General features: G+C 42.6%; 1 protein-coding gene across 1 annotated transcript in view; it reads left to right on the top strand.

Annotated features, from left to right (window-relative positions):
* lgr6 (leucine-rich repeat containing G protein-coupled receptor 6) overlaps positions 1 to 22445 on the top strand; it is a 287303-nt gene that overhangs the window by 156679 nt on the left and 108179 nt on the right. Inside the window, exon 4 of the mRNA XM_078242326.1 lies at positions 16946 to 17017. Coding sequence (XP_078098452.1) covers positions 16946 to 17017 — 72 coding nt within the window. The remainder of the gene's footprint in view (positions 1 to 16945; positions 17018 to 22445) is intronic.

The raw sequence follows: 22445 nt of genomic DNA, 5'->3' as shown, positions 1-22445 counted from the left end.
GATTTACTGGATCTGCGAAAATGAGATTTATAAGTAGTCTCTTTCCAGGCATAATAGCCACCTAAAAGGAAAGTAAGTAGTTAATAATTAATAGTATTATTTTGCCCTAATTTTTCTTTGTCGTTCTTTCATTTAGTCAGACTAATAGTTATAATGATTCACTCAACTTGATTCAGGGACTGGTTAGCTCTGTTGGCTAGAGTGTGGTGCTTGCTAACACCAAAGTTGTGGGCTCAGTATCCAAGTTAGCTGCGCTCGTGCTTGGGATCTGCTTTTTCTCCTGGCCCCTCTGTGATATCATGGCAGAGAGATCTGTGGAGAGCCATGATTAGTGACCAACAGACAATGAGGATAGAGAGAGATTCCGTGGAATTTTCCCATCCTGTCCGACATGGGAATCGGAGCAGGTGGGACACGGACCGTGCAAAGTTCCCTTTGACCTCAGGCAGGATTTTCCGGTCTTGGGATGAGCACAGCCGGAAAATCTTTCCCGTTGTCTCTGGGCAATTAGTAATCTGTGCTATTGTTTTTAATTTTAGCTTTGTTCCATTTTTCATCTTACACCATCAGTATTAATTTGAATGAAGTATTTTTGAATAGCTTTGCTTAAAATAGGGCACATCAGTAGTTTACAGAAAAAACAGAAAATATCTCTGGATGATCATTTTCAGTTGTAAACAGTAACTCCTGTTTCTAAGCACATGGTGATACCTTGACATTATCAATGAGCGGCATAGTGGCACAGTGGTTAACACTGCTACCTCACAGCGCCAGGAGCCTGGGTTCAATTCCCAACTTGGGTGACTGTCTGTGTGGAGTTTCCACGTTCTCCGTGTGTAAGCGTGGGTTTTCTGTGGGTGCTCCGGTTTCCTTCCAAAGTCCAACGATATGTGGGTCAGTTGATTGGCTATGCTAAATTGCCCCTTAGTGTCAGGAGGTTAGTAGGGTAAATAAGTGGGGATAGAGCCTGGGAAGGATTGTGATCGGTGCAGACTCGATGGGTCAAATGGCCTCTTTCTGCATTGTAGGGATCCTATGGGATTCTATGAATTTCACGTGTTAGCTTATTTTGAATTGTAGAGGAAGAAGCTGAAGAAATTCAAATTGCTGCTGTTGGAACTCCAATCTGCTTCTGGGACTGTCAGGAATAGGAATTAAAGAAAAACAATTTAGCCCTTCAAGCCTATTAAGCCATTCAATGAGATCTGTGACCTAATTCCATATACCTTTGCCCCAGAATTACCTTGCTGCTGCAAAAGCAGAAAATGCTGGAAAATCTCAGCAGGTCTGACAGCATCTGTGGAGAGAGTCTGCACAGATGCTGTTAGACATGCTGAGATTTTCCAGCATGTTCTATTTTTTTTCAGATTCCAGCATCCGCAGTATTTTGCCTTTACCTTGCTGCTGGCTGATTTAGGAACTCGACTTTGCTGCATAGAAACATAGAAACTAAAAGCAGGAGTAGGCCATTCAGCCCTTCACGCCTGCTCCGCCATTCATTTTGATCATGGCTGATCATCGAATTCAATATCCTGATCCCCGCTTCCCCTCATATACCTTAAACCCTTTAGCCCCAAGAGCTATATTTAATTTCTTCTTGAAATCAGACAACATTTTGGCCTCAACTACATTGTGGTAGTGAATTCCACACACTCACCACCCTCTGGGTGAAGAAATTTCTCCTCAGTTCTAAAAGCTTTACCCATTATCCTCAAACTATGACCCACTAGTTCTGGACACCCCCACCATTGGGAACATCTTTCTGAATGTACCCTGACTAACCCTGTTAGAATTTTATAAGTTTCTATGAGATCCCCTCTCACTCTTCTAAACTCCAGGGAATATAATCCTAACCGACTAAGCCTCTCTGAATTTGCTGTATACTTCTCAAAAGGATAATTCAAGGCACTTCAAAGTGAGCATAGCCTTAACCAATTGCAGTCAATATGAAAAATGCCAATTGCTCCATTTCAGAGGACTTCATTTAATGATAATTAACTGCTTCACAACAACCTGTTCCCTCAATTACTAACATTCATTCATGTGAATCCAAAACTCTTCAAAGATTAAATTTGGTAGAAACTGCACTTATAGAGCTCAGGGCTGAAGAATATCCTCCTGGATAAGATATAGGAGGGTGACTGGCAGCTCTGAAATTGTACCCTATCATAGGAAGTTGTAGGAAAATTGACTGGAAAAGAAATAGCAACTTCTAACTATTTTTTCACTGGACAGTTTTCTGCAGCACTTTGCATAAGGAGTTTGTTTGCCTTTTTGTCACTCAAGTACATGTTTTAATGGTAAATAGAGTTAAGATAGGCAAAGAAAACAAACTACTGTACTGTGGAGAAAGCAATAAAAATGCAAAGAAACAAAAGGAAAAGGGAAAGATGAAAGAATGATTCGAAGAAAATAGTTTTCAGATCCTGAAATCTAGAAGCTCCGAGCTCTTTGATCAAGAGACCTTTAAAATAGGTAGAGAATAAAAGACTTTTTTAACCTGCTTTCTGTGCATGAACAGATTCGGTTACTGCACATTAGCTAATAGCACAGAGTGACTTTTCAGACTTAAACCACAACTGATAAAGACGTATTCACTTTAGAAAAACAATTACAGAAACATTTAAGTAAGAGAGCCAAAGATAGGTCCAGCAAACTTAAATCCTTTTCTCTATCCCAGAGGGAGTGTGCCCAGGATAAATTCAACTTTCCCATTTAACTCTCTTCTGTTGTTAGCTAAGTAAACCTCCATTCATTTCCATAGTACTTAGTCATACGGCAATCCTTTCGGTTCCTTTGATCAGCAGATGTTCCCAGAGGAGACAGAAAAACAGCTGTTTAATGAGTATATTTTATTTTTTTAATTCCTCCCAGCTCTTGAGAGAAAGTGTGTTTAACTTAACACTTTAAATCATCTGATACCATTGTACTGTACATGTGTTCTTGCAGAATATTCCTGCCTGTCATGATTGTAACTTCAGAAATAAAACTTAATTTATGACAGAATAAATCCAAACCCTAAAGACAATACTGGCAAGTTAGTGAAATGTTTTAAACCTTTTTCCAAAGTAATGTGGCACATCTCTTATGGTTTCATTGTGTCTGGCAATAATCAAGATACATTCTTCATTTCTTTAAACATTTGTTGTTAATATAAAAACTAAAGAGCACTTCAGTTTGATTCATTACTATTGACTTAGTACAATACGTTAGCTCTCCAGATATTTTTTTCAACAATTCTGTATTGACGCAGCAAACATTTATCATTTTAATCACCACTCCTAGTTCAGGCAATTTGACATATGATAGCTTTTTAAAGATTTAAAGAAAAGCATATAAATTCAGTTTATGTAGGAATCTTCAGTGCACTATTTATCATAGTACATTTCAATTAATTTCTAATCTACCATTATAAGCTACTTGCTGTTTTGTGAGAGACAAACTAATGGATCCTTTGTTGAGAAAGTTTGAACTGTATTCTTTGGTAAGTATTTATGGCTCCATTGTCCATCTTGTTACTTTTTATAACAACAACTTGCATTTAAAACGAACCTTTAACACATTAAAACATCCAAATATATTACACAGGAAGGATATCAAGGAACATTTGACACTGAGCCACAAGAGGAGATATAAGAACATAAGAACTAGGAGCAGGAGTAGGCCATCTGGCCCCTTGAGCCTGCTCTGCCATTCAATAAGATCATGGCTGATCTTTTTGTGGACTCAGCTCCACTTACCTGCCTGCTCACCATAACCCTTAATTCCTTTACTGTTCAAACATTTATCTATCCTTGCCTTAAAAACATTCAATGAGGTAGCCTCAACTGCTTCAATGGGCAGGGAATTCCACAGATTCACAACCCTTTGTGTGAAGACGTTCCTCCTCAACTCAGTCCTAAATCTGCTTCCCTTTATTTTGAGGCCATGCCTCCTAGTTTGAGTTTCACCTGCCAGTGGAAACAACCTCCCTGCTTCTAATCTATTCCCTTCATAATCTTATATGTTTCCATAAGATCTCCCCTCATTCTTCTGAATTCCATGAATATATGGACAGATTATCAACAGCTTGATCAGCGAGAGATTGTAAGCAGCATCTTAAAGGAGGAAAGAAAATTTGAGAGTCAGAGAGATTTAGGCAGAGAATTTCATAGATTAGGGCTCAAAGTTGATGGCATGGCCACCAATGGTGGAGCAATTAAAATTGGAGATATGCAGGGGGCCAGAATTGGAGGAGGACTGATACCTCCGAGGGTTGACATGGCTGCAAAAGAGAGAGGGGAAGGCCACCGAGGGTTTTGAAAACAAAGATGAACATTTTTTAAGTTTTGCAACAGAAATTATAGAATGGGAAAGTAAGAAAGACTGCAGTTGTCAATTTATTTTAAATATCCAACAAGCTGTTTGTTGTATCTGGATGTTATTCAACCACATGCTGTTTGCTAAATAATTGTTCAACAAAGAAAGAATAGTCTTACGCTTAGAAATGGATAGCAAGCATTCTGATCCTAACCACTGATTTTAGTAAACTTGATAGTTCTGGTACATTCAAGGCACTCAACATGTAAGTAACTTAAACCCTACTAATGTGACTCTCAAACCAAACATGATAGTGTCGGAAAACCTGAATCAAATGACTGGTCTCCTTTGCCAGGCAGGAAATCAGCTCACTGGAGCTTTTTTTTCTGTTGGAAGCATGCTCTGGGTTAAAGTCAATGTTGTGGAATACCAGTAATCCATCAGTAATACTGGAGGTAAGTATTCACTATGTTCAACAACAACTCTTTATTATAGAGAAAAATGTCCTAAGACACTTCAGAAATGAATGCTGAGTCGAGGAAGAAAGCGTTGAGGTCAGAATTCTCACTCCCTAACAGCATTGTGAGTGTACCTACACCCCATGTTAGGAATGGGTTAACTGCAACCTTCCACTTTAGATCTAATTTGTTAATTGTTTAATAGTACTCACCGGGATATATAAAGGGTTACAGGTGGCACTGGGTATTGGGTGTGTGTATGTGGAGTTGTAAAAGAGAATAAAGTGAGTTTGTGAAGAAGCTGGACTTGCATCATCTTTTATTCCTGGAAGCTTAACACCCCATGAACTCCAGCAGTTCATGAAAATAGCTCACCACCACCTTCTCAAGTGCAATTTTTTAATTCATTCGTGGGGCATGGCGCCACTAGCTGTCTCTGTGTGCCCTATTTGAGAGCAGATATCCACTCCATCTGACGAAGGAGCAGCGCTCCGAAAGCTAATGGCATTTGCTACCAAATAAACCTGTTGGACTTTACCCTGGTGTTGTTAAAACTCTTACTGTGCCACTAGCTGGGCCAGCATTTGTTGCCCATCCCGAGTTGCTCAAGGGCAATTGAGAGTCAACCACATTGCTGTGGCTCTAGAGTCACATATAGGCCTGACCAGGTTAGGACCACAGATTTCCTTCCTTAAAGGACATTAGTGAACCAGATGGGTTTTTCTGACAATCGGCAATGATTTTATTATCATCAGTAGATTCTTAATTCCAGATTTGTTTTTATTGAGTTCAAACTCCACCATCTGCTGTGGTGGGATTCAAACATGTGTCCTCAGAACATTAACTGAGTTTCTGGATTAATAGTCTGGCGATAATACCCTGGACCATCGCCTCCCCATGGAGGGTTGAACAATACATGCTGGTCTATCCAGTGATGCCCACATCCTTGAATGAATTTTAAAAGGAAAATCTTAAAAGAGAGAACTGGAAAAGTGAACATGATATGGAGATGCCGGCGTTGGACTGGAGTGGGTACTGTAAGAAGTCTCACAACACCAGGTTAAATCCCAACAGGTTTATTTGGAATCATGAGCTTTCGGAGCGCTGCTCTCCTAACTCACCTGATGAAGGAGCAGCACTCTGAAAGCTCGTGATTCCAAATCAACCTGTTGGACTTTAACTTGGTGTTGTGAGACCTCTTACTGGAAAGGTGAAGGAATTTAAAACATAAGAAATATTAGTAAGCAATATTGATAAGCTGTGTGGCCCATCGAGTCTTCGCCACTGTAAAACAATATCATCACTGAACATCCACATCAACTCTATTATCCAGCCCTATCTCCATATCCCTCGATTCCCTTAGTTCCCAATGAATCCCTTAGTACTCCATAGAATCACAGGATTGTTACAGTGCAGAGAAGGCCGTTCGGCCAGATCATTACACCAAGTGCCATTCTGCCTACTCCCTGTAACCTTGCACATTGTTTCTTTTCAAATAATCATCTGATTTCCTCTCGAATGCCTCCATTGAGCCTGCTTCCACTACATTCTCAGGCAGCACATACCAGGACCTTATCATTCGCTGTGACTTTTTTTTTCATATCACTTTTGCTTCATTTACCAATTATCTTAAATCTGTGCCCTTCGGTTTCTAATCCTTTCACCAATGGGAAAAGTTTCCCCTTATCTACTCTATCCAGGTCCCTCATGATTTTGAATACCTCAATCAGATCTCCTCTCAGCCTTCTTTTCTCCAAAGAAAAGAGCCCCAAACTTCTCCAATCTATCGTCATAACATAAGTTTAGAACTTCATAACTGAATCTCCTTAAGGAGGGAATCCCAATGTGACCCGGAAAGATGAAAACATGGCTGCCAATGGCAGAGCAAAGGGAAAAGGACTGCAGGAGGTGACAACAATAGGGAAGATGTGGAGATGCCGGCGTTGGATTGGGGTGGGCACAGTAAGAAGTCTCACAACACCAGGTTAAAGTCAAATAGGTTTATTTGGAATCACGAGCTTTCGGAGTGTTGCTCCTTCATCAGCTGAGTATGTGAGAGAGGTGCAATGGCAGAGTCTCTCAGCGTAGTCGACTTGAGTGGTCTATGATCTGTAGTCCTTTCGGGATCTTGTCTGCTTTCTTACATCTTTGTAGAAAGTTGGGGGGTGATTCTCCCAAAAGTGCTGAATTGGTGGGAAAACTGTTCTAGATCACGACTTTTTTCAGTGCAACTTCAGACCCGAATCTCCCCGCTCTGTGTAATGCAGAGGTCACAATCAGGAATCTCATTAAAAACCCCGGGGGGCTATTCGCGCCAGAGTCTGACAGCTCCGGAACTCTGCGCATGCGTAGTGGTCCCAATCTGTCAGTCTCCCCGTTTGCTGCCCAGCTCGATCGCTGGCCAGCCCGGGACCCCAGGGGCAGTGCTGCCCCTCCAGCTCCCCCCCCCCCCTCCCTCGGCCCGATCGTGGCCCCCACAACAATTCCCGCCAGCCCTGACCCCCCCCCCCCACTTCAGCCCACCCTTTCCCAGCATGGCGATCCCCCACCCCCTCACCCTGGCAGGTCCCCGCCCCTGCAGACCCCTCTGCCTCTGGGGTCAGACCATCCCTCACCCCACGCCTGCCTCGTCACTGACCTCCATCCAGCCCAGACCGATCCCAATGCACAGTGGCAGCAGGAGCCCCCAACCCCACCAATTGCCCCTAGGCTCTGCCCACAATAGGCCCTGCCCCCTTGGCACTGCCCAATGCCTGGTGAGAAGTTTAACAACACCAGGTTAAAGTCCAACAGGTTTATTTGGTAGCAAAAGCCACACAAGCTTTCGAGGCTCTAAGCCCCTTCTTCAGGTTCTTCACTCACCTGAAGAAGGGGCTTAGAGCCTCGAAAGCTTGTGTGGCTTTTGCTACCAAATAAACCTGTTGGACTTTAACCTGGTGTTGTTAAACTTCTTACTGTGTTTACCCCAGTCCAACGCCGGCATCTCCACACAATGGGCAGTGCCAGGGGACACAGGCTGGCACTGCCAGGATGCCTATGCCCAGGGGGCACCCCCCTCCCCCACCGCCCGACCTCCTGGGGAGCCCCGATTGCCCCCCTTCACTCCAGCGGGGTCTCCCACTCGTTCCCCGAACATGGGGAGCTACTCTAAACTGTGCCAGAATGAAGTACTCCTGGCGGTGTGGGAGATGCTATCAGGCCCGATAATCACATGCAAAATACATTAAAAATATATTTAAAACATATTTAAATAGCTTACCTCACTTCCCGTCGGTTTTCTGCGCGTTCCCGGCAGTGCCATTTTCTTCCAGCTGGGAGATGCGCGCAGGTCCTAAACGCTCGCGTGAAACCCGCGAAATGGCCGACACGCGCATCTCCTGACCTGACCCGCCAGAAAAGTTGCAGGTCACAATGGGAGAATCGGGTCATTGATGTTTGTGTCAATATGCGCGATCTTCTTGAAGATCCTCTTCACTTTGAGCCGACGGTTTGCAGTGTCGATGGTAGTCATAATGTGGAGATGATGAAGGAGCAGTGCTCTGAAAGCTTGTGATTCCAAATAAACCTGTTGGACTTTAACTTGGTGTTGTGAGACTTCTTACTGAGAAAGATAGGGAAGGCTGAGGCAGTGGAAGGATTTGAACATGAGTAACTTAAATGTGAAGCTTTGGTGGGCTCTGAGCCGGTGTGTGTCAGCAAGATTGAATACAGGGACTTGATGCAGGTTGGCATATAATCAGTGGAGTTTGGAAGTTTATGGGGGATGAGGGAGCAACCTGGTGAGCACTGGTCTAATTGAAACTGGAAGAGACAGAGACATGAACAAAGATTTTAGCAGCAACCAGGCTGAGGTAGGGACAGAATGTGATATTTTGGAAGCGTAATTAGGCTGTTTTCATGCTGGGGAGGATATGAGGTTGAATAGGATGGCAAAGCTGCAAATAAAGTCCAGTTCAGCCTGAGCCAATGGAAAGAAAGAAAGATTTGCTTTTGTACGGCACTTCATATCCCAAACAGGATATCCCAAAACGCTTTACAGCCAATGAAATACTTTTGAAGCATCGTCAAGAAAACAGGTTACGTGCAGTCAGGATGAAGAGCTGCGCACTAAATTAAGAAGCAGAACCTCAAAGGTAATAATCTTTTGATTATTGCCTGAGCTATGTCCAAATTGGCATAGAGTAAATAAGATGAGAGAAATGAATGCGTGACTCAAAGACTGGTGTGGGAAAAATGGGTTCAGATTGGTGGGGCATTGGCTTCAGCACTGGGAAAAGTGAGAGTTGTACAACTAGAACCATGTTGGGACCAGTGTTCTAATGAGCCACTTAAATCGAGAAATAGAGAGGGTTTTAAAATAAACAAGGGGGAGGGCTAAGCTTGGGTAGATGGGGTCATCTTCCAGGATTCTATAGACTTTAAAGTCCCTGCAGATTGGAGGGTAGCTAATGTCACTCCAATATTCAGAAAAGGAGGTAGAGAGAAAACAGGGCATTATAGACCAGTAAGCTTAATATTGGTCGTAGGGAAAATTCTCAAATCCACAATCAAGGACTTTATAGCCGAGCATTTAGAAAGCAGTGGCAGGATCAGACATGGATTTATGAAGGGGAAATCATGCTTGACAAATCTGTTGGAATTCTTTGAAGATGTAACTAGTAGAGTGGACAAGGGGGAGCCAGTCGATGTGGTATATTTGGACTTTCGGAAAGTGTTTGACAAAGTCCCGCATAAGAGATTATCGTGCAAGATTAAAGCTCATGGGATTGGAGGAAGTGTATTGAGATGGATAGAAAACTGGTTGGCAGAGAGAAAACAAAGAGTTCGGAATTAATGAATGCTTTTCAAAGTGGCAGGCAGTAACTAGTGGGGTGCCACAGGGACCAGTGCTAGGACCCCAGCTATTCACAATATATATTAATGATTTGGATGAGGGAACAAAATGTAACATCTCAAAGTTTGCAGATGATACCAAGTTGGGTGGGAGGGTGAACTGTGATGAGGATGCAGAAATCCTTCAGAATGATCTGGCCAGGATGGGTGGGTGGGCAAATCAATGGCAGATGCAGTATAATTTGGATAAATGTGAGGTTATTCATTTTGGAAGCAAAAACAAGAAGGCAGATTACTACTTAAATAGCTGCAAATTGGGAGAGGGGAGTGTGCAACAGGACCTGGGTGTCCTTGTGTACCAGTCACAAGATAAATATGCAGGTGCAGCAGGCGGTAAAGAAGACAAATGGCATGTTGGCCTTCATTGCGAGAGGTTTCAAGTACAGGAGCAGGGATGTGTTGTTGCAATTATCAAGGCCTTGGTGAGGCCGCACCTCGAGTATTGTGTGCAGTTTTGGTCTCCTTTTCTGTGGAAGGGAGTGCAGCGAAGGTTTACCAGGCTGATTCCGGGGATGGCACGAGGAGAGATTGACTGGGTTAGGATTGTTTTCACTGGCGTTCAGGCGAATGAGGGGGGATCTCATAGGGACTTATAAAATTCTAACAGGATTAGACAGGGTACATGCAGGGAAGATATTCCAGATGGTGGGGGAGTCCAGGGGTCACAGTCTGAGGATTCAGGGTAGACCATTTAGTACGGAGGTGGGGAGACATTTCTTCACCCAAAAAGTGGGAAGCCTGTGAAATTCATTGCCATTGGAAGTAGTTGATGCCAAAACATTGAATGTATTCAAGAGGCAGCTGGATATAGCACTTGGTGCGAATGGGATCAAAGGTTATGGGGGAAAAGCAGGGATGATCAGTCATGATCCTAATGAATGGTAGAGCAGGCTTAATGGGCCAAAAGGTCTCCTCCTGCTCCTATCTTCTATGTTTATATGAAGCAAATCAAGGGGAGATGATGGCCTGGTGGCATTATCGCTAGTCTATTAATCCAGAAACTCAGCTAATGTTCCGGGGACCCGGGTTCAAGTCACATCGCGGCAGATGGTGGAATTTGAATTCAATAAAAAAAAATCTGGAATTAAGAATTGACTGATGACCATGAAACTATTGTCAATTGTCGGAAGAACCCATCTGGTTCACTAATGTCCTTTAGGGAAGGAAATCTGCCATCCTTACCTGGTTTGGCCTACATGTGACTCCAGAGCCACAGTAAGGTGGTTCACTCTCAATTGCCCTTGGGCAACTAGGGATGGGCAATAACCGCTGGCCAGCCAGAGATGCCCATGTCCCACAAATGAATTTTTAAAAAGGGGTGGGATCAAAGCAGGAGAGCAGAGTAGTAATATGAGAATTATGAGTCTGAGAACGTCAGGGAGGAACAGAGAGAAAAACACCTGGGAAGACACAAACAGTTAACTGAATGTTATGAAGATAACAGAAAGAAAAAAATAAAAAGCTTTGTAACTGAATGCGTTTAAAATTCATAACAAATGATAAATGATTTACTAACGCACATTGAAGCAAATAAATACGGGGTAGCCATTGTGGAAACATGGCTGCAGGATGACAAGGATTGGGTCGGGTCCTTAATATTGAGTCATATGTGACATTCAAGAAGAATAGGAAGTGAGGTAAAGATGGAGGGATAGCACTGTTAATCAATGATGATATTGGTACAGTAGTTAGAGATGATCTTGGTTCAAGGCATTATGAATAGTAGGGCAAAGAAAACACTAGTGGGAATGATCTACAGGCCCCCTAACAGTAACCATGAAGTAGGATGAAATATACAATAAGAAATATTAGGTGCTTGTGATAAAGGGATGGGTAATAATCATGGGTTATTTTAATCTAAATATAAACTGGAAAATTCAGATTTAGAGCAGAAATCCGAATGAGAAGTTTGTTGAATTTCTTCAAGATAATTTCCTAGAGCAGCATGTTCTAGAACCAAGCAGCAAGCAGGTTACATTCAATTTAGTATTGCGCAATGTGACAAGATTAATTTATGATCTCAGATTAAAAGCATCCCTATGATATGATTGTATTGCTTGAAAGGGGTAAGAGTGGGTCTAAGACTAGTATTTTAAACTTAAATAAGGGTAACTATGTGGACATGAAAGCTGAGCGAGCTGAAGTGAACTCAGATATGAGGCTGGAGAATAGATCAGCAGAGAATCAGTGGCAGATGTTTAAGGGGATATTTCAGAATACTCAGAATAAGTATATTCCTACGATAAAGAACAATGCTAAGGGGAGGACCCGTCATCCATGGTTAACTAAAGAAGTTAAGGAAAAAGCATGTAACTGCACAGAGATGAGTAGTAGGTTAGTTGATTGGTCAGAATATAAGGACTGTCAGAGAATGATTTAAAGGTTAATCAGGAGGAAGAAAAAGTTTGCAGGTGGGAATTAATAGGTTGAGTGAGTGGGCCAACATCTGGCAGGTGTGAAAATGTGAAGTATTCATTTTGTCAGGAAGAATAAAAAGGCAGAGTGTTACTTAAATGGGGAACAGCTGCAGAATTCTGACACACAGAGGGATCTAGTTGTTTTTTTTATTCATTTATGGGTGCCACTGGTGGGCAAGCATTTATTGCCCATCCCTGGTTCATGGGTTGGTAACATTTTGCCTCTTACATTTATCTCCCAGTCTTTCTATCATCTGCACTATTTGAGCTGTTGCCCATCCCTGCCTGAGGACAGTCAACCACATTCCTGTGTTTCTGGAGTCACATGTAGGCCAGACCAAGTAAGGAAGGCAGATTTCCTTCCCAAAAGGACAAGTCAGATCCAGATGGGTTTTACCTGACAATGGTTTTATGCTCATTAGTAGATTCTTAATTCCAGATTTTTTTTATTGAATTCAAATTCTACTATCTGCTGTGGTAGGATTCAAACCCGGGTCCCATGAACCAGACTGAAGTTAATGTAATTGTTTCAATGTAATCATCTCCAGAAGATGTGGTAAGCAAGTGCCTTGTTTCTGAACCAACAAACATTCCGGAGGGAAATACAGGGCAGGAATTCTTGATCTGCTGACAGAGTGCAGAGAGGTTCTGGTTGGGTGAGCTGGATTGGAAGCAAGTTGGCAATGTTAGCCCCAGTTAGAGTGAGAGGAAGAACAACTGAAGGATGGAACGGTTGGTCATCGCTCGTAAGAACTCAGTGACAGGTGCCTCAATGGGCCCTCTGTAGAATGCCTAGTCAGACAGTGAGGGATAGCAAGAGATGTACTGAAGCTTGGGATGGCAGAAGGAGGGTAGGTTCCAGAGGAGAAGTGATGGGTTGGAATTGGTGAGGGCAAGTACCCAAGAGAAGAAGAATGAAATATTGCTTAACAATGCGATCAGAAGGTCAGGAGATTGGAGGAAAGGGTTAAAGAGGGGTTAAAAGAGAGGAAAAATGGTTATATAAGTAATGGGCCCGCATCCAGAACAACAGCCAAAATGCTACTGGACTTTGAAGGAATTCAGCTTATATGGGCACGACATCATGAGAGAAATGTCCTCGTCACAAACAGAGAACAGGAAGGACAATCTGAAAGATTACAAAGTTAAAGCCTGAGGTCCTGTGGTGAAATGAAGTTGACTTGTAGATATTCATAACGTTAAGATCCAGTTCAGCTCATGTTAGATTAGTTCTATAAAACTACATCAAATGATCGCTTGAAGGTAATGTTCAAAGCACCCTTTCCACAGCACGCAGGCACCAGGTTTATGTATGGTCTCAACATATTTCCTGTTACGTTCATGTTGACAAAACTCGTGTTTAAATAATAAAAGTAATGTATATCCTACGCTGGGCAGTGAGCTTCTTTCTGCTTCTTTGATATGCAGTAACTCTATAATTATTTGTCGAGTTCAAAGGAAATTATGTCTTAATACGTTCTAACCTTTAAAAGCAGCTAATTCGTTGTAATTACATAATCTCTGCAAAATCTGAGATAGCTGAACGAAGATTAGCCCTAAGGGGAAATAAACATATCCCAGTCATTTTCATGGGTGTTCTCTCAACCTCTCAATGCAACTTGAATAGAGGATAGGCAGAATCCCCCAGAGAAAGCGATGGAATGAAAATCAGACCTTTTCTATAATGGGTGGACAATCCCCTGGGCCAGATTACCACCCATGCAGTGAAGCTGCAAGATTTACCCCATTGCATTAAAATGGCTTGTTATTGTCAAGTTTTCTATCTATGTACCTCCCCTTCTGAATACAGTGCCCGATGTTGCACAATCATTGTCCTCATTTTAAGTAGCTATATTTTGTGAATGAGCTGAGACAGCGCTTATTGGCAGACTGTTTGACTTTGAGGACAATCACTGTTGAGCGGTCTTGTTCTGTATGATTTCTATTAACCAGGAATGGAAACCCGATCCAATTTACTTCTTCCGTCTGCCTAATCTGGAGGCCAAATTTAGTCTTTCTCTATCACTGCCTTGGATGGGGTCAGCTAACTTGGTGCAGATTTAAATTTGAAGCCTTCCTGATCTGTACAGCTCAATGCCATTCCACCTGGTGAAGCAGCTGGACCACAGGGTGAGCCACTCTCAGCAGTTTTCATTTTGACTTCAAGTCCTTGGAGAAGCTGAACCAGGATTGCCACTCCCTGTGTAACTAAATGAAAACTGTTGCATGCCTCCTTTGAAAGCAAGCACTCATCAGAGGCAGAGAGAAAACACAAGGAGAGGAAATCCCGATCCAGCATCTTGTCCAAAACTCAATCATCTGCAGCATCCTATCCTACTCGCTGCAGAAACATCTGGGTGCAGATCATCCTTAGCAGTCACCTGCTTACCCATTGGAAGCTTACCAAATACCCCAACTGATGGACATGGTCATCCTTACTCAAAAGACAATCAAGAAAAAGGGGGAAAACCACTTTTCTACATCTTACAATAGTTCAGAATCTGCAGTTGCAATGATAGCAAAACTGTCAGCGTTTATCAGCTTCTTCCCTGCAGTCGTCAGACTTTTGAATGGATCTACCTTATATTAAGTTCATCTTTCTCTACACCCTAGCTAAGACTGTAACACTATACTCTGCACTCTCTCCTTGCCTTCTCTATGTATGATATGCTTTGTATGTATAGCGCTCAAGAAACAATACATTTCACTGTATACCAATACATGTGACAACAATAAATCAGATCAAATCATTGCCTTGTGAAAATACCAGCAACTTTTGGGGTTGAAATTTTAAAAGCAGGTCGAGGCTGGGACCTGAGGCACAATTCCAAACTGGGCCGCTGTCACTATCTCGACCCTAAGGCATTTTTGGAGAGACAGTTGCGGTTGGAAGGGCAACCCACCTATAAACAGACAATTAGAGCCAATTATACAGCCTTATTCCTGCGTTGACTGGAATTTCCGGGTAAGGGACACAGCCAGGCACATCGTGGACTTACATCAGGAAAGGTTTTTTGGGGGGGGGGGGTGGAATAGGGGTGCACTTTTTCTGCAAGGAAGCCCCCCCCCCCCACACACCCCTACCTCCACCAGTAATAACCGCTCCATGATCACAGCTAACCAGCCGTGGCATTTCCAAATGTTAAAATTGCTGAGCTTTGCTTGTCTGCATTTTGCGGTGCCCTCTTTCTCTATTGCACCTCAGGCGGTGGGGCTGCTGATGTGTTAGTGCAACATGGCCTCCCTTTGTCCCGGAGCTGGGAGATATCCTTAACTGGACAACAAACCTACTCCCTGCGATTTATTGGTCTGGCACAGTGGTTAGCACTGCTGCCTCACAGCGCCAGGGATCCAGGGTCAATTCGGGCCTTGGGTGACTCTTTGTGGAGTTTGCACCTTTATAGAATCATAGAATCCCTACAGTGCAGAAAGAGGCCATTCAGCCCATCAAGCCTGCACTGACAACAATCCCACCCATGCCCTATCCCAAAAACCCCACATAATTACCTTGCTAATCCCCCTGACATTAAGGGGCAATTTAACAAGGCCAATCAACCTAACCTGCACATCTCTGGAGTGTGGGAGGAAACCAGAGTACCCGGAGGAAACCCACGCAGACACAGGGAGAACATGCAAACTCCACACAGACAGTCATCCAAGCTGGGAATTGAACCCTTGTCCCGGCGCTGTGAGGCAGAAGTGCTAAGCACTGCGCCACCATGCCACCCATAATCAATAATACATTTTGAATCATATGAACTGTGGGAGGAAACCGGAACACCCAGAAGAAACCCACGCAGACACAGGGAGAACATACAAACTCCACACAAACAGTGACCTGAGTCCGAAACTGAATCCGGGTCCCTAGCGCTGTAAGGCCACAGTGCTAACCACTGTGCCATCGTGTCACCCGTTCTCCGCATGTCTGCATGGGTTTCCTCCAGGTGTTCCAGTTTCCTCACACAGTCCAAAGATGTGCAGGTTAGGTGGATTGGCCATGCTAAATTGCCCCTTATTGTCTGTAAATTAGATGGATTAGCCATGGTAAAAGTGTGGGTTTACGGGAATAGGGCAGGGGAGTAAGCCTGGGTAAGATACTCTGTCAGAGAGTCAGTGCAGATTCAATGGGCTGAATGACGTCCTTCGACATTATAGGGATTCTATAGTTCTTGTAAAAATCAGTGCCACAGAGATCACCAGGGCTTTGTGAACAACTTTCGCCGAGGTCAATATCATTTGTTAATGATCATCAAATTTAGTCCAATGTTTTACTTCTTCTCTCCCATAACCTTCAAATGGAGTCAAACTGTATTTGCTGAAATATAAATTGGCCCTTACTACAGAATATTACTTTCAATGCCAAAGAAATTAGATCAAAAGATTTTTAAGCAACTTGGTGGCCATCCATAGCAGACATTGCATCCATTATCTATGTAAATGAGAGATCAATCTAACAACTGTTTCAGGACATGTTAAACTAGGCAATGCTGACTGAACATGTTCTGCTGAAGATTCTTCAGCAGCTGTTAGAGCCTAAGCTGTGGCCACCACCAAAGGGTCACACTAAAAAAAATACCATCACGTTTAAAATAGCACTCCTGTGAAGCCAGGAGGAATAGTATTTTTCTCCAGGGACATAAATTCAGGGAAGACAAGGAACCCAAAATTCATCTTTTCAACATGGGCAAGCTGCCAGATACTGTACTACTATGTCAGTAACATATGGGGATGCAAGACCCAAACCTGGGCTAGTCTCTGGCCTCCTAGTGCAGCCAAATTTGGCTCAATATTTCAGTTACATGAAATCTCATGTGAGAAACATTTGCCTTGTTTTGTACATCAGAATAATGAATGTGTATGTGTCTTTCTTTTCAATAGAATGCTGCAAAATAACCAATTGAAGAAGCTCCCAAGTGAAGCGTTATGGGATCTTCCGAACCTCCAATCATTGTAAGTTATCAAGAATTGCGACTCATAATTACAGGTTACAATTGCTTGACCTCATCATCTGTGTTTTGTAACCTTTGTTTTTGGGGTGTCACGATACCTATCAAACCTCATCCCATTGCAATGACACATTGATTTTAGTTCAAAACTGTGACCTGGCTTTGATGGATGTTGCTGTTAAGTAACAATGCACTTCTGTGTGCCTTTTTTAAAAAATTATTCATTCACAAGATATAGATGTCACTGGCTAGGTCAGCATTTATTGCCCATCACTAATTGCCCTTCAGAAGATAGTGGTCAGCTTCCTTCATGAACCACTGCAGTGCTTATGGTGCAGATACACCCACAGAACTGTAAGGAAGGGAGTTCCAGGATTTTGGCCCAAGAAACAGCGATGTAGTTCCACATTTGACTTTATGATGGAGGGAAGGTCATTGATGATGCAGCTGAAAATGGTTGGGCTGGACATTTCCCTAAAGAACTCCTGCAGTGATATTTTGGTACTGAGATGATTGACCTCCGATAACTGCAACCATTGTCCTTTGTGCTGGGTCTGACTCCAACCAGTGGAAAGTTTTCCTCCTGATTCCCAATGACTCCAATTTTGCTAGGGCTCCTTTGTCCCATAGTCAAATGCTTCCTTAACATCAGAGGCAGTCACTCTTACCTCATTCTCAAATTTAGCTCTTGTGCCCATGTTTGGGACAAGGTTGTAATGAGGTCAGGAGGTGAGTGACCTTGGCAGAACCTAAACAGAATGTCATTGAGCAGGATATTACTGAACAAGTGCTGCTTTACTGATAATTGAGAGTGGACTGAAGGAATGGTAATTGGCCAGTTTGAATTTGTCCTGCTTTTTGTGGGCAGGCCACACCTAAGCAGTTTCCACCTTGCTGGGTAGATGCTAGTGTTGTAGCTGTACTGGAACAGCTTGCCAAGGGCGCAGCTAGTTCTGGAGCTTAAGTCTTCAGTACTATTATTGGAATCTTTTGAGTACCCAAACCCTTTGCAATAACCTGTTCCTCTAGCCTTTTACTGACATCACGCGGAGTCAATCGAATTGGCTAAAGAATGGCATTTGTGATGCTGGGAACCTCGGGAGGAGGTGGAGATGGATCATTCGCTCGGCACTTCTGGCTAAAGATAGTTGCCATTTGCATAGATGTACTGGACTCCACCGTCATTGACAATGGGCTACTAGCCCAGTGACATTACCAATACATTACCAATCTGTGGGGCCTCCTCTTCCTATTAGCTGTTTAATTTTGTACCTCCAGTCACAAACGGGTGTGACAGGACTGCAGAGCTTATATCTGATCCATTGGTTGTGGGATCTCTTAGCTCTTTCTGTCACATATTACTTTCACATTTTTGACACTGTCCGGTGGGACAGAGCATACTCAGGGATGGTGGTAGTGTCTGTAAGATATGTATCTGTGGGACAACTCTCCCAATTTTGTCACAAGTAAGGAGGACTTTGCAGGGTTGACAGAATTGGGTTTGCCATTGTGATTTTGCTGTTTATGTTGATGCCAGATGATCTATGTATTTCATTCCTTTTTGCAACTGAGTAACTTGTTAAGCCATTTCAGAGGGCAGTGCAGTGGCTCCGGAACCACAAGTAGGTCAGATCAGATAAGGACAGCAGATTTCCTTCCTTATGATGCTTCAGTGAACCAATGTAGGTTTTTAATGACCATAGTTTAATGGTCACCGTTAGACTGTCATTTAATTACAGATTTATTAATTGAATTGAAATTCCACCGGCTGCTGTGGTGGGATTTAAACCCATGTCCCCAGAGGACTCCTGGGCCACTAGCCCAGTGACATTACCAATACACTACAACCTCCCCCAGATGAACTTGCAATTTTTTTGTGCTTTGAGATCATAAATCTCAGCCTGGAATGTGACAAGCATCCCGCACTATTGATGAATTTGTACTTCTCTCCTGAATAAAACTGGATCCACACTTTTACTAAAAGTCACATTTAAAGAATATTATGAAGTGTGAAAATACAGTGTGTATTGCCTTCTTTGGAGGGCTTGTGTTTAATTACATTCTGACAAGAAAACAAAATGAATTAATTGGGGATGGAAAACAAAACTAACTAACAGTGCACAAATACTTAACCGGGCATTACATGTTCATGACTTCAAATGTACAGCGTAACTCTTACATTGTTCCAATTGCATTGTGAAGATTATATCAGGAATGCTGTGTATACAGAAACATAAACTATCTTTAATTCCTAGGCAATTTAGTCCAGCCTATTATAGGGACCCATAATTGACCAATTAACCCACTTGCAAAAAGCTGCCACCATTTCTCAGCCATTTTCTTTCTCATATATTCCATCACTTCTCACGTGGCAATCCTTACTTCTTGAACCTCTGCTGTTATTATCAGGCTTCTTACATGTACACGTATTCCATTTTACAAAAATAACCTTCTGTGCAAACAAGTGGGGTTGCACTATTTGGGGATTAGATATTAGTATGACCAAGTATTCTTACTTCGTACTTGTAGTTCAGTAGTTTAGCTCTCAGAAGTGGAGAATAAAGATAAAGAAGTGCTATTTCAACCAGCCGACATTTAGAGAAAACTTAAGCATGTAAGAGTAGATTGCAGCATGACAGGAAAGCAGAATGGCAGTCACATGCTCAATAAACAAATATTGCCTTCAATACACTTGATATCATTCAAGGACATTGCTTCCAACATCAGATAAGAATGAATGTAAAAACTAGGCTGTAGATAACAATACCCACATCAAGCAGTGAACTACAATAAACTTTGTTGTGTCTCCTACCTCCTGGTTTTTAATGCAATTGTGTTGGATCCTGGTTATCTTTTCATTCTTATATTAAAAACAGTAATAGTTTGTGTTCAAAGCAAAGCTGATTGCTAATTTTTTATTCATATCTTGAAAGGTTAATGAATCCATTTTGAAGTTTCTGTGTTCAGCCTTTAAGGACATATTCAGTCAGACAACACTCAGAACCAGTTGGGGCAAATATTACTGGCATTTGAGCATGGATGTACCAGCAAATCTGGGGCACAATCTTACCGGCCGTTCATGGCCTGCTGCTGCTGCAAGTGAACCAATTTAGCACTCGGTCAAATCTCCGTTCACTGCAGCGGGACCAGAAAATCCCGCCAGTGTGAATAGCCAGAAGATTCCGCCCTGATTCTAGATTTGGATACCTCAAATTTTTGTCAGACCTACCCCACCAATAAAAACACAATGTGGGCCTGAAAATAGCCTGGCTTAGACAAGAAATAAATTGATGTTGTTCATTTCGTTTTATAGACTTTAAAATGATGAATTATATAACATCCGCTGAAGTAAAACGCACATTTCATTTTACTTCCAATTAAAATTCTACAGAGAACAAAATAAATGATTCGATCTTATCCGTAGGATTATGGAATTCATGAACAACACTAAAACAGATTATTTGAAGCATGCTTTTTTCTTATCATCATGGAGAAATTTAAATTTGAGTATGAGCAGTTTTCAGGGCCAGTGAGGCTGTTCAGCAGTAATTAGGAACAAAGACTGCTGTTAAAAACCCAATTACACCTTATTCAACAAGGTGTAACTTTTTCAAGGATTTTTACAGCAAGACTAATTGACTAAATATGCAGGTTTTCATCAGTTTCCTAATTTCTATTTGACTGCACCCCATCAGGAAACAAACTCCAGAAGTTCCTGCCAGTTTAAGAGAAATAATAACAGTAAACACTGCTAGTTGCATTGTCGTTACTGCCACAAATCCATGCCAACAATGACTGGAGCAATGTAAAATTTCATCCAAATTAATTTTAAAATATTGTTATGAAAAGTCTTCTTTTAGGAAATTTTAAAACTCAAAATATGGGTCCTCCCTTAGAAAGGAAAATGCTATGTTTTCCTCCTATTGTGCTCCATAAATCATAAATTCTTTACAGACATCTGATACAGGTGGCGCTAAATACATCAGCACAAAATGGCCAATAAACCATTCATGATGCTGGTTTCACATTTTTTAATTTGTAAAATGAACTGTTTAACTAGTTAGAGGAGCTGAAAATGCCATCAATCCAGCACAGTACAAGATGGAGGCAAAGTGCAGTGTTAGCAGAAACACAACCTTACATTTTCATTTGCTGAAATGTAGGCCCAGATATTGGCAATGATGATTCCATCACAGCACAAATTGTGGACGAGCCCAGAAATCGCAAGTCCCACCCTGGGGATTGGAACTTCTCATTTTCACAAGGGTTGGGAGTGTTTCGCAAATGCGTGGTTCATGGAAAAGCCAACCATTAATCAGCTGCCTCCACCCAAGTGGGATTTTGGTAGCTTAGGGGTGGAAATCTCCTAAGCCTCCACCAATGTTGGAGAGCGTCGATGGGGCAGATGTGAAGTGGGTTGTTGTGATGGGGATACTCGCCCCCAATACCAACTCTTTGATTGAAATAACTTACAATAGACGTTTGGCAAAAGTGTCACGTAATAGGCTGGCGAGGAAAGTTCAAAGTCCATGAATAATGGAGACACTGGCAGCAGCATGGATACAAAGTTGGCTGAAGTGACAGGAAACATTAATGTCACTGCTTTTCTTGATCTATATTAATAACCTTGATTTGGGTCTATGGGGCACAGCTTCAAAATTTGCTGCTGATGACAAAACTTAGCGGTATTGTGAACTGTGAGCATCTCATGAGATAGATTTCATGAGGACTTAGGCTGGTGGAACGGGTGGACACATGGCAAGTGGAATTTAATGTAGAGAAGTGTGAGGTGATACATTTTAGTAGGAAGAACAAGGAGGAGCAACATACATGTTTGTCAAGGAACTATGGCGACAGACGACTTGAATGTCTGATTGGAAACACAGAGCTTCAGCGGAGTGGATCAATCCCTTGGACCAGGGAGCGGCACAGGCTTGGAGGGCCGAAGGGCCTGTTCCTGTGCTGTATTGTTCTTTGTTCTTTGTTCAATGGGTTCGATGGCAGGCGAGAGAGAGAATATGGCAAGAGGCCCAGAAATCAGTTTCAGGCCGACATGAATTTACAGCGGCATCTTCTGCTGGTGACCGCCATGGTGGGTTGGAAAACCCACTGAGGCTGGTGTGAACTTTCCACTAATGGGTTGCAGCTTGCAGTCTAACCTTTCCCCAGATTAGTTTTTTTAAGTTTAGTGTCACAAGTAGGCTTATATTAACACTGTAATGAAGTTACTGTGAAAATCCCCTAGACCCCACACTCCGGCACCTGTTCGGGCATACTGAGGGAGAACTTAGCATGGCCAGCCAGTGCACCTAACCAGCACATCTTTCGGACTGTGGGAGGAAACCAAAACACCCAGAGGAAACCCACACAGACACGGGGAGGATGTGCAGTCTCTGCACAGACATTGACCCAAGCCAGGAATTGAGCTATGA

Source organism: Mustelus asterias, chromosome 25 (genome assembly GCF_964213995.1).
Source record: "Mustelus asterias chromosome 25, sMusAst1.hap1.1, whole genome shotgun sequence".
In the NCBI taxonomy this organism is placed as follows: Eukaryota; Metazoa; Chordata; class Chondrichthyes; order Carcharhiniformes; family Triakidae; genus Mustelus; species Mustelus asterias.
Note: the sequence above shows the minus strand (reverse complement) of the source record. Positions and strands in the feature narration are given on the sequence as shown.